General features: G+C 51.7%; 1 protein-coding gene across 2 annotated transcripts in view; it reads right to left on the reverse strand.

Annotated features, from left to right (window-relative positions):
- CARM1 (coactivator associated arginine methyltransferase 1) overlaps nucleotides 1-11,148 on the reverse strand; it is a 15,388-nt gene extending 4,240 nt beyond the window's left edge. For both annotated transcript variants that reach the window (XM_025040098.1, XM_025040096.1), the window contains exons 1-8: nucleotides 11,049-11,148; nucleotides 10,835-10,960; nucleotides 8,957-9,063; nucleotides 7,902-8,006; nucleotides 5,793-5,903; nucleotides 4,541-4,718; nucleotides 2,531-2,621; nucleotides 2,268-2,349 (exon numbers count right to left, since the gene is read on the reverse strand). In XM_025040098.1, coding sequence (XP_024895866.1) covers nucleotides 2,268-2,349; nucleotides 2,531-2,621; nucleotides 4,541-4,718; nucleotides 5,793-5,903; nucleotides 7,902-8,006; nucleotides 8,957-9,063; nucleotides 10,835-10,960; nucleotides 11,049-11,133 — 885 coding nt within the window. In that variant the 5' untranslated portion in view covers nucleotides 11,134-11,148. The remainder of the gene's footprint in view (nucleotides 1-2,267; nucleotides 2,350-2,530; nucleotides 2,622-4,540; nucleotides 4,719-5,792; nucleotides 5,904-7,901; nucleotides 8,007-8,956; nucleotides 9,064-10,834; nucleotides 10,961-11,048) is intronic.
- Nucleotides 11,149-12,258: the final 1,110 nt, after the last annotated feature.

The following is a 12,258-nucleotide window of genomic DNA, read 5'->3' on the forward strand; positions in this document are numbered from 1 at the left end:
GAGGGGCCCTGTGAACTGTGCCCTAAAAGCAGTGGTTCTCAAACTGTGGTCCCTTCCAGAGCATCAAGGTCTAAACTATTTTCATGATAAGACTCAGATATTCTCTGCCTCTTTAATTCGTTCACTCACCTGTAACATCACAACAGAGGAATGAGGAAGCACAATCCAAATGTCTTGTTAAGCCAGACATCAAGAGATTTGCAAATTAAAAATGCTGCTATTCTTGCTGAAAAGTTTTGGACGTAGTTTTTTTCTTGAAAATGCTACTTATGTTAACAGGTATGATTTTACTATATTTTTTTTTCTTTTTAAATGGATACATATTTTTAAATTTCCTGGGCTTAAGTTTTTAATACCAATATACATTGACAGTATATCAATTGATATAAGGCACATTAACACATTTCTTTTGGATTCTCTCTTTTTAAGAATGTAAAGGGGTCCTGAGACCAAAATTTTTGAGAACTGCTGCCCTATAGGGAAATCAGGAAACATACCAGCCAAGGAGAGTTGGAAAAGCAGCCACCAAATATCTCAAATACATGATAGGACCAAGGTGATCTATCCATATGGCTACCTGCCTGAAGAAAAACAAACCCTTGGAAGGAAAAACATCACCCAGAACCTCTAAAATTTTCATTCTGGCATCTGATGACCAGGCACCAAGAGACAGGACTGAAGGATGAGAACCAAAAACCGAGAATAAACAAAACAATGGATATACACTTACCAAGAAAAAAAAGGTAAAAGTATAGAGAATTTCACAGAGAACTGAAATAAAAAATAAGCAAAATAAAATTCTAGAACTAAAATTAAGAATTAGGAAATAAGATTAGACATAGGAAAGAGAGGACTGGAACTGGAAGATGAACCGGCAGAATATATGAAAATGAAGCAATTGAGAGAAAAAAGGACGGAAATACAGAAGAGTTAAAATCAGCTGAGACATGGTGAAAAGGTCTAATGTACATGTCATTAGAATCTTAGAAGAAAAAGAGAATGGTGTGGAGTTAAGCATGTAAAGAGATACTGCCCGAAGGTCTCTCGAAAGTAGTGAAAGACATCAAAAGGGAAAAACAATACTATATACCGTATTAAAACAAAAGAAGGCAAGAGTTAAAAAGAAACAATAGAAAAATAGTTAAATGATATTTATACCCCTAAAAGACAGTAATTACATTAAATTTCAATAGTCTAAATAGTCTAATTAAAAGAAAACATCTGGTTAAAAAATAAAACCCAAATTACACTACTTACATAAGACAAACCTTAAATAATAAGAACACCAAAAGGTTACAATTAGGACAGAGAAATATATATTGTACAAAGATTAACCAATATAAAGCCAGAGTAGCTGAACTATGTCAGAAAAAAATAGACTTTAAGGCAAGAAATACCACTCGAGATAGACTTTTAATAATGACAAAAGGATCAATCCAACAGGAAGATATAACAATCCTAAACCTGTACACACCTAATAATGTAGTGTCTTGAAGATATAAAGCAAGACTTATCAGAACTAAATGGAAAAATAAATCTACAATCAGTAATAAATGGGAAAAGCAGATGAGAAAATCACTAGACAGAGATTTGACCAACATGATTAACAGTTGCGACCTGACAAAATAAGTGATTAATATACATTTTTCTCAAGTACACATAGAACATAAAAAGAGACCACATACAGCAACTCTCAACAAATTTCAAAGAACTAAAATCATAGAGTGTATGTTCTCTGACCACAGAGAAAGAACAGTATGTTTATTATGCTATATATTTTTTGAGAAAAAGATTTAAATATATATATATATATGTATATGTACATTTGTATAAAACTTCTGGAAAGATATACAAGAAATACTGTTTTCCTATAGGAAGGAGAACTGCATGTCTTGGGACAGAAGTGGAGAGATTTTTCATTTTTATACTTTTCTGATTTGTGAACTGTGGGTCTATATAATCAGTTCAAAAATCTCTAATGAAAATCGATCAAATAAAATCAGTACACCAAGGATCAATTCACCTAACAGTTCACCTGTATTGCATGCTTCCTCTGTGCTAAGCACTCTGCATGCATTGCCACTTTGTTCCCAACAGCTCAGAGAGCTCTGTGCAGGGGCTGAAGTGAGAGCTGAGAAGGTAAGTGGCTTCGCCTGGGCTGCAGGCTTACACCAGGCCTGACAGGAAAGCCCACACCCCACTCCCATCATCCCAGAGGGGGCCATGCCCAGTGCTAACTGCGATAGCGCCCTAGGCGCCCCACTCACCACCACAGGCTGCCGGAAGTACTCGTCCACAGCGGCGCCTCGGAGGGCCGACAGGTCCACTCCATGGAAGGATGGCTGGTACCTGCAGAAAGTCCCCGCCCCCCACCGCAAGGTCACCAGCGGCAGAAGAGGCAGGTGGGGCAGCCTGCCTTCTTTCCCAGCTGGCCCTTGTCCAGCCCAAGTCTTTCAGGTCCTGCTGAGAATGAGCAAAAAAAGAGGCAGGACATCCCTAAGAAGGGACGACCCATGCAAGGCACACTCACCAGAAGTTGGCCTTGGTGAACTGCTCCATGTAGAGTTGTTCGTCCGTGAAGGGCGCAAGGTGGACGTCACCAATGGTAGGGAACATGTTTCCTGGGAGGCAGGAAGGGGTGCTGGTGTCATGGTGGGACACATTTGAGGGCCTGGCAGAGCCTCCAAACAGTCCCAGGACCCCCAATCCTGGACCTTCCCAGCCTCATTCATGCCTCATTCCTGCGACACAGAGGTCCTGGGCACCTACTCTGCCAGTGGCCACAGTAAGCACTTGACATGCACTGTCTTGCTAAACCTGGACGGCCAGCTGGAGAGACAAGAGGGTCTGTCCTTATGTCTCATTACTAGGCTGGAAGACAGGAAGGCACCTGCCGGAGCCTAAGGAGTAAGCAAGCGGTGCCCAGGATGCAGCCAGGTCTCCAGAGCCCTGTTCCATAAGCCAGCAGTGCCTCTTAGGCGCCGTCATCCATGGACATGCAGCCAGGGACAGCGAGACAAAGTGCTCTGGACAGAACGAGGCCTGAGCCCCAGGCTACGCTGTCGGAGCCTCAGCTGAGGCCAGAGGCTGGGGGAAGGGGCGGTAAGCTGAATCCCCAGTGCTGGGACTGCCCAAGCGCTGGCAGGCAGGGGGTGCAGTTTGGTACCCCCGGTCTGGCCCATGGCTTGAAATGGGAAGGGGACAAGATCCTCCATCTGCATGACTCAAGGAACAAATGAGTCAGGGCCAGCAGCACAGAGGGACAAGGCTCCCTCGTCACCTGGCCTCCAGATGTGGACCTCTCTCCTTCCTCTATGTGGGGGACGGGGCCCAGGTGCTAGTGGGGATCGGGCTGGGGTAGGGGAGGGGAAATGTTCCATTCTGGTCCAGAGGCCACTAGCTGGGTCACCTGCCCAGGGGGAATCTGTTAGCCCCTGGGGCATCATGGGAAAGTGTCCTGGCCCTGTAGGTACCTAAAGGCATGCAGCTGGAGAGCCAGCTCCTTCCAATCCCCACAAAGAGCTTCCTGGGATGGGACAAAGCCACACACACGAGGCAGGGCAGAGGGCAGTGCCTGGCAGTGCGGGGAGTGTGCAGCTGCCCGTCCATCCCTATGTCCCATAAGGAGGAGCCCTCTGCTGGGGCCACCATTCCCCAGTAGGCTTAGCCACCAAAATGGCAGAATAGGAGGAGAGTAAGTCCAGACAACTTCCCAGGCAGCCTGGTTTCCCACACTCACACCTGGGACTCGGGACAGAGGTCACAGCTGTGGGAAATGGCAGTCACTTCCCATCACCAGGAGCAGAGTCCGAGGCACGTCCTTGCATTCTGGACCAAAGGCGGGAGGCCCGAGGTGGATGCTTCCCCACAGACCAACCCACTCGTCTGCCACAGGGCTGCCACTGCACCGCTTCCCACCCCACTGTCCTGGTCAGGTCCTCCCATGCCACACGCACGCAGACACAACCCCTTGCTTATGCAGAAGTACTAAAAAATACACAACCTGAACTTAAAAACAGACACACTAACGGACGTTCAGGGCCAGGAACAGACCCCCAGGGACACAAATGGACAGGTATAAACAGTGGCCCAGTAACCAGGAGCATGGCCAGGCAGGCATAGCGACACAACGGGAGGCCACAGATGGGAACACAGGACAGCTGCCCCCACTGCACGCAGATCCCAGAACACCTGCAGCTTCCACGTTCCTAGCCATCGTCCCTGCAACACTAGAGCGCGACATGGAAAAGGCTGCCCGGAGGCTTTCAGGGGACCTGAGGGTGGCCCCTGCGTACTCTGGCCAGGCGGACTGGGCAGATAAGATGTACGGCCTCGTCTGGGGCCCAGGGTTCCCATGCCACAGCCAGCATGGTGGGGGGGGTCAAAAGCCCAGATGCCCTTAGCACCCCAGGACACCAACACAGGCCAGCAGGGGGCTGAACCACCGTTGTGCTGACTGACCAACATCTAGGCGCTCCCCAAAAGAACTCCAGTGGGCGTGACCCCGGCCTTCAGGCCCGGAGCCAGCAGGGACACTCACCGCCAGGCCTCAGGTACTTCTTGGCATGGAGGTAGCTCTCGAGCATGCGCTCATTGAAGAGCATGTAGCCCATGGGCTCCGAGATGATGATGTCCACCTGCTCAGGGAGGGAGACCTCCTCCACCTTCCCGGGGATGACGATGATGCGCTCGGTGAGGTGGTTACTCTTCACCAAGACCTGCAGGTGGGAGGGCCTCCATCTATACGCAGCCTCAGCGGCACCCTATCTCTGGCCGCCATCAGCCACAGCACCAGCCCTCCCTCAGGGCCTTCCCTACTGTAGCTCATGGTACCCTGATCTCACCCCTCACCCTGTGAGGACAACTGCTTGATGAGAAGAGAGACGGGGATGACAGGCTTTGCTACAGCTACCAGAGCTAAACTGGGACACGCCCTCCACCCCAGCGATTCCAGTGCTAGGAATTTGTCCTACAGACATGATCGCACACAGGAGAGGTGACACGTGCATGAGGAGTTCAGTACAGTATCCGTCTGTGCTACAAGGACCAGTGGGCACCCTAAGTGGGGTAACGGTCTAAACAAACAGTGGTCCATCCAGGCAAAGGAATGCTCTGTGGCCATGAAAAAGAGAAAGAAAGGTCTCCATGATGACACAGTTGCAGGCACACTGTGAAGGAGCAGAGCAGGTGCGAGATGGTGGGCGGAGGAGGAGCACATGCTCGCCCCACCCAGTAGCTCTATGGAGTTTGCAGACATGTTCCTTCTCCTCTGGGGAGGGGGCTGGCGGCTGGGAATAGGGGTGGGCAGGGGAGCGCCCTCACTGTTCACCCTTTTGCGGCTCCTAAGTTTTGAACCTTATGAATGAAGGTTTCAGTGCAAAAAGAAAAACAAAAAAAATGATAGCTAACACTAATGAAATAAAACGCTGTTGCCACCCATATTTTAAAGATGTGGGAAGTGGGTTCAGAGAGGCAGGCTGCTTACCAGGGTTGGGATCCCACCCTGGTCTGTGTGACTACACAGTCCCCTGAAGCAAGGCCCCAAACTGCCCCTAAATCCAGGGGGTGACCGTCAGTCATGGAGGGGATTCCACCTCAGGTCCAGCAAGTCTCTCCCTCCCACGACCAACTGGTTTTGGGGAAAGAGACCAAAGAAGAGAAATAATGTCCCCAGGTTCCCTTGGATCTGAAGGTCAGGTGTCCTGGGGGCTCGTGGCAGGGCCACCTTCCCCAGGCTAGAGCAGGCAGAGCTGAAGGGCGAGAACAGGATGGGGTCCCAGTGGACTGCTGACCTCAGCGTGCTGGGCCATGGTGCTGGCCTCCACCGCATAGATCTTCCTTGCTCCAGCTTGGGCGGCGAAAAACGACAGGATCCCAGAGCCACAGCCAACATCAAGAACAATCTGAGGGAAGAGGGACCAGTGAGAACAAGACACTAGTAAAGTGACAATGATCAGAATGATGTGCACATCACCAGGCTCTGGCTCCCCGTAGACCCACACCACTGAGCACCCTCTGGGCCCTGCAGCCTGCCTCCCAAAGCGTGGGCCAGCTGCCCAGCTTGGTTTCTGAGCTGCCTGGAGCACACGGGAGCCCTAGTGCTGGATCTGAAGATTTCTGAAGATAGGTAGGATGTTAAGACTATCATATGCTCTCGGACCCAATTCAAGGACTGGCTGGGTTGTCAACTGTCTATGCAGCATGGTGGACACTTGGCTATCACAAGTGAGCCCGCAGTTTCTCGGGGAATGAGCGCTCACCAGGCAAGGACACCTCTGAGCCCTGCAGCAGGCAGGAGGGGGCAGCCCCTGACCTCAGGCCCCATGGGGGATTCCCAAACCCTGGGAGGGAATCCTTCCCTGAGGGAAGCTTACTTGTCCCCAACCCCACGGGCTCCATAGCCTGTGAATCAGCTGGGCTGAGTGCTGTGGGCCACCCTGGACACTGGCTCAACAGCTGAAAGGTGTCCTTCTGGGGCCTCTGCAGCCCTTGCAGGAGGTAAAGGGGTCCAGAGGGTGTTGGGGGTGTTGATGGCAGTATCTCCTGTGTGCAGGCTGATGCCTGCCCAGAGAAGCAGCCACTGGCTGGACTGGGGCAGGTGAGCTGCCCAAACCCTGGGGGACCGGGTGGGGGCCCTCTCGAAGGCTGCTGGTCCCATGGCGTGGGCTCTTGGAAGAGTCCAGGTTAGTGTGTGGGATCGTCCCTCATTCTGGGTTTGTCTGACTGCTTCTGCATCAGCGGACTCAGGGTAACAGTTCCTGGTGGTGACATGCATGCACTCTAAAGCAGAACTGCTCAGAGCATGGTGGTGGGCACAGAGTGAGGCCCAGAAGGGGCACCGGGATGGGTGGGTTGGAAGGGCCTTGGGGTGACTCTCAGAGCTCTGGATGAACCAAAAAACAGATCTCCATCCTGGGAGAGCTGGAAGGGACTTTGCCGAAGGAGCACGTGCTGCCTGGGCCCCAAGCACCGCTCCAACATAGCACACACCAGCGGCCCCGAGAGGCATGCTGCCATGTGCAAGACAGCCCCTTCCCAGGCTGTGGGGCTCAGGCCCTGGGGTCCAGGGGCCTCAGTGTTCTGAGGGAATCCTCAGCAGCGCTGGTCATGGATGAGGTGGATGTTAAGGACCATGCGGAGAGGCCCCAAAGATACGTCGGGAAAAACACAAGCTCCCATTTGTTTTAAAGTGGAGAGAAGAAAATAAATTTTCACTTCTGAACACAGATACTCTATACTGCTCTCCCTCTTTTGAATGAGTGCACAGCACGTCCTCACATAAGGTCACTTCATTTGATGTCGTTCATTATGCTGACGAGACGCAGTAGGAGCCTGACTCTTGTTTATATCAATTAGCCTATCTTCCGTACAACTGATTTTCTCATATGTCATTTCGCTTAAAGCAGCAGAACCTATCAGCGACATTGAGGACTCACTATCCACTACTTGGTAATATTAAAAAGATCTTAAAAGGAACCATGGAAATATCTAGTAAATTATACTACATCCTTGAGAGCATGTCCCAAGATATACCGTTAGGTGGGGAAAAAGTATTTTGCAGTGAAACACAATCCTATTTTGAGAGAGAGAGAGAGAGAGAGATTTTTTTTTTTTTTTTAAAGCTTAAATAACTATAAAATATATATGCTAGTATATGCATGGGAAAAATCGGGCAGTGGTTGTTCTGGAAGGAAATGACAGAGGCCTCTCATGTCTATATTGTACGTAATACAGACTTGAGTTTTGACGAAAAGTAGATTTTGCTTTTGTAATCCAAAAATGTTAAAGACAAAATCCATGAGCAAAGAAGAGAGAGAGGCAACTGCCAAGGTGAGGCAGGCGGGGAAACTGAGGGGAGGGGCGTGAGGCACAGGGAGGAGGGAGGCAGGGCGGCCGCTCACCTTGTCCTTGAAGTCTGTGTGATTCTGCAGGATCGCACGCTGGTAGGTGCCCGTCCGCACGTAGTCTTGCATCATGTTCTGCTGCTGGGACAGGTAGCCATAAAACTGGAACAGAGACACGCCAATGGCACAGGGCACGCGGTAGCACAAACATCCAAGGCCCTGGCCGGCCCTCGACAGAGGAAGGCCTGCCCACCTTGGGCACAAACCTCCAGAGGGAGGTCGAACCCTCTCTGCTGGCCCGGACCCCACTGGCAGCTGCTGGCTGCTCCAAGAGAGGGAACAGGAAGCCAGCGGCAGCCCCTAGAAGGGACACTGCCACCATCATCGCGGCTGAAGGACACAGCTAGATGCCGCCTGGACCTGGAAGCCACCAGGAGAACTCAAGATTTGCCACAGGCAGGGTTCAGGGGCCGCCTGCCCCATCTTAGGGGCCCCAAAGAAGCGGAGTAGTAGATCAAACAGAACCCTAGGACTCAGAGCGCCAGGCAGGTGAGGTGCTGCGGGGTCTCTCTGTAAGACAACGGGCGATCGGGAGGCAGCGTGGCACCTGGGCAGGAGCACAGGCTTTGGCATCAGGCAGGCCTGGCTTCCCATCTTGGCTCTGTTGCATAATAGCTGTGTGACTTGGAGCAAGTCACTTAACCTCTCTGAGCCTCAGTTTTCTCATCTGCAAAATGGGGACAATAACAGTACTTACCTCCTAGAGTTGTTGGGAGGGCTCAAGTGCTTCCGTACGTTGTGGAAGCGCTTGGACCAGTGCCTGGCGTGCCCTACGTGGTCAGTATATTTTAACTGCATCAGAACTCAAAACACCTATGGGCCTGAACGTCACCTGCACTCAAGTCCTTCCAGCAACCCTCCTAAGCACTACCTGGCAACTCCGTCTCACAGATGAAGAAACTGAGGCCAACAAGCGGAGGAAACTTGCCCAAGGTTACGCGGCTAGTAAGGGGCAGAGCCAGGACGCGAACCCAGGTGGGCCTGCCCTGTGCTGCGCAGCCTCTCGGGCCCATCAGGTGGCGGCAGTCTGGCCAGGGACGGCAGGTACCCACCTGGAAATACTGCACGGCAGAGGACTCCTCCGTCCGCTCGCTGAACACCGACCGCTCCAGAGTGTGGCCCCGGCAGGTCTTCAGGATGTTGTAGAAGGAACAGAAATCTGGAAGGGGGAAGCCAGGTCATGCGCAGCCGTCTCAGGGGTGGGAGGGTTCGGATGGGCCAGTGGCCCTCTGCCTAGCTGCACGCCCTGACTTTCCTGTTGTGCGTGTGTGACTTGGCGATTTCTTTTTTCCAAAAACAATGTTGAAACTTAAGGAAAAGAAGGGTAGCCAAGACCGCCACTCGGTGGCTAACACAAAATGGCAGATGTCCCACACTCTTGGGTGAGCTGGTGGCAGTGGACCTGGCGCTGCCTCACTGAAGGGCAGGGTGGCCAGAACTTTTGCAGGACACACGCCCGCCAACCCAGGCATCAGATTTCTGGGATTCGCCCCAGCAAATAACTACAAGTGGTGCACAGCAGTTTCTGTGCATGGCAGTAAACACAAGGGACGCCACCTCAATGTCCCATAATGGAGGACTAGATGGACCCCAGTGGACACAGAGAAGCACGTCAGACAACTGATCACCACGAGTCTGCAGGACTGGATGGATGTTATGCAGCCTTTTAAATGAACTATATTTATTAACATAGAATATGCCCGCTAAATTGTATCAAGTCAGAAAAAACAAAATCGCAGACAGAAAGTAACACAGTGAATGCCAGGGGCTGGGGGAGGGGCGGAATTAGTGTTCGATGGGGACAGCATTTCAGTTTGGGAAGATGAGAAAGTCTTGGAGACGGATGGTGGTGATGTTTGCACAATGTGAGTGTGTTTAATGCCACTGAACACTCAAAAAGGGTTAAAGTGGTAAATTCTTTGTTGTATCTACTTTACCACAATTTTAAAAACTGTTAGGACTGAAAAGAGAAAAAAGTAAAATATAAATATCCACAGAATAGAAAGGGACTAGAAGTGTTGACAACACCAGTTCTTAAAGGTTATCACTGGGGGTGTTTTCTTTAACTTATTTTCTTTTTAACAATGAACTAGAATTTTTTATGTACATAAGAAAGGAAAGGAAGTGTGGGGCATAAGAATGCCTCCGTGGGGGGGGGGACCACCTGGTTGCTTTCTCCCCACTCTGGCCTCCTCTGCAGGTGGCAGCTCTGAAGCCAAGAGGCTGATCTAAGCCATGAGAAGTCTCCCCCAAGGTGGCACTGTGCCAAGTGAGGGGGCTCCTGGGAGCTGGCGGTGGCAATGGGCAGGTGGCCTCTCCTGCCCTAGCCCCTGCACCGCCCACCAGTCCTACTAACTTCTGCTCTCCAGTGACCAATCCCTGTTGCTAGACCTTCAGGCAGTCTCCAGCCCTTGGGGGTCCTACTGCCTCCCCTGCTGTCCCACCCCAGAGCCACCACAAACTCTCCTTGTGTCCCCACCCTCACCCCCCCACCCCCGTCCCCCACAGGTCTGCTTAGAAGTCTCCAGTGGCTTCCCTCGGTGCTCAGAATAGAGCCCCCGCCTGCCTCATCTCGCGGAGGGCCCCAAGACCCCAGCTGCTGGGCTCCTCCACGAAGCCAGGAGTACAGCCTGGCTGGGCAGTCAGGACAGGCCTCTCAAAAGGAGGGGACATATTAGCTGAGCCCAGAAGGACCCAAAGGAGCCACGGAGGAAGCGTGCAGGGCAGAGCGTTCTGGGCAGTGAGGACATGCTCTGACTGGGGACAGATCTCTACGTGGGGACATTTCTGAATGGCAACAGAGCCTTTGCTGGGAAGGATGGATGGTCCATAACTTAACCAGGCTCCAGGCCTGGCTGGCCACAGCCCAAAGCCTAAGGCCCCCTGGCTCTGGGAGCTCTGTGTGCCACCGGGACAGAAGGGACACCTACCGTTGGGTGTGGCGAACTGGATGAGGACGCTGTTGCAGCCCAGGGTGATGATGAAGGACTGCTTGCCCACGCGGCTGCACTCCGTCTCTCGGGACACCGAGCACTTGAACACACACACATCTTCATCTACGAGGACAGAGGCGGGCATGAGCCAGCAGGCCCCAGGGCCAGCGAGCAAGGCTCCCTATTAACAGCTATTGTTTGAGTCGCTCACCCCGTTCCTTCATTTCCTGATTCTTCCAGGGTGCCACAAATCCCTCCCTGAAAGCGCTGCTGTGTGCCTTGCCTGCCCAGCCCATGCTAAGGCCAAGATGACGGTCAATCAGGCAGTGGGGACGCAGGGACACTGCCTGTCCAGTGGGAGAGAACTGCTGTCCACAAGGCGACCAGGGCTGAGATGGGGGTTGCCAGGAGCTGTGGAGCCCAGCAAGGCCTAGGATGTTCCCCCATGGAGCATGTTCTCGTGCCAGGCTCCTTGTTCATCCAGCAGACACTGAGGTGGGAAGACACAGCGACAAAAAGGGAACTTTGGCAGGGCAGAGGGTTCCAGGACCCTGCTGGGGCGCCCAGGCCCAGCTGAAGGAATCAGGCATTCAGTGTCCTAACTTTGTGTCACACAGGAGATGGGGACGTGGGGGACTATCGGCCTTCAGAGCTGAGCGAGGCTGGAGTGGAGGTCAATAAGAACTCTTGGTGGTACCTCTGCTTCCTTCAGCTGAGCCCTCTCCTCCTCGCATTTATGTGGCGTTATTGATTATGAGCAAACACCCTGGGTTCATGCCCTGCCTATGCCACCTAGCGTGTCATGAGGAAGGTCAGCCTCTCTGAGCCTAGGTTTTCTCATGCAGGAAGCATTGCATCCGCGTGCCTGCGACTGTTACTGTGACTGACAGTCATATTCAATAAGCATGTGGTACGCCCTCTTCAGCTCAACAGTGACACTTAGCATCAGCAGCAACAGGACAAACCCATACGATGCTGTGGCCCTGATGTAATGCAGTGGGACAGATGTGGCATCTGTTATGCATTCTTGGCACAAGTTTTACTCCGGTCTCATCACAAAGGGACAACAGATAAGTGCCAGATCCTGGGGCTGTCTACAATACAACCTGCCTAGTCTCCTCAAAATGGCCAATGTTAGGAGATACCAAATTGCTGGAACTCTTCCAGAGGGAGGGAGATTTAAGAGATATGACCATCAAATGTCAAGTATGACCCTGGATTGGAGCGGAAGGAAAAACTTTTCGAAAGCTATGAAGTACAACTGGGGAGACATCAGTATGGATTGTAGACATGATCATTTTAAGTGATTCGGATGTGACAATAGCATTGGGATTCTGTAGAAGAACGCCCGTATTCTTAGAAGACACGTGTGGAAGTATTTTGAGTGGATTCTCGTGATGTCTACAGCTTGCTTTCAAGTG

This window comes from Pteropus alecto, unplaced genomic scaffold, assembly GCF_000325575.1.
Source record: "Pteropus alecto unplaced genomic scaffold, ASM32557v1 scaffold761, whole genome shotgun sequence".
Taxonomy (NCBI): Eukaryota; Metazoa; Chordata; class Mammalia; order Chiroptera; family Pteropodidae; genus Pteropus; species Pteropus alecto.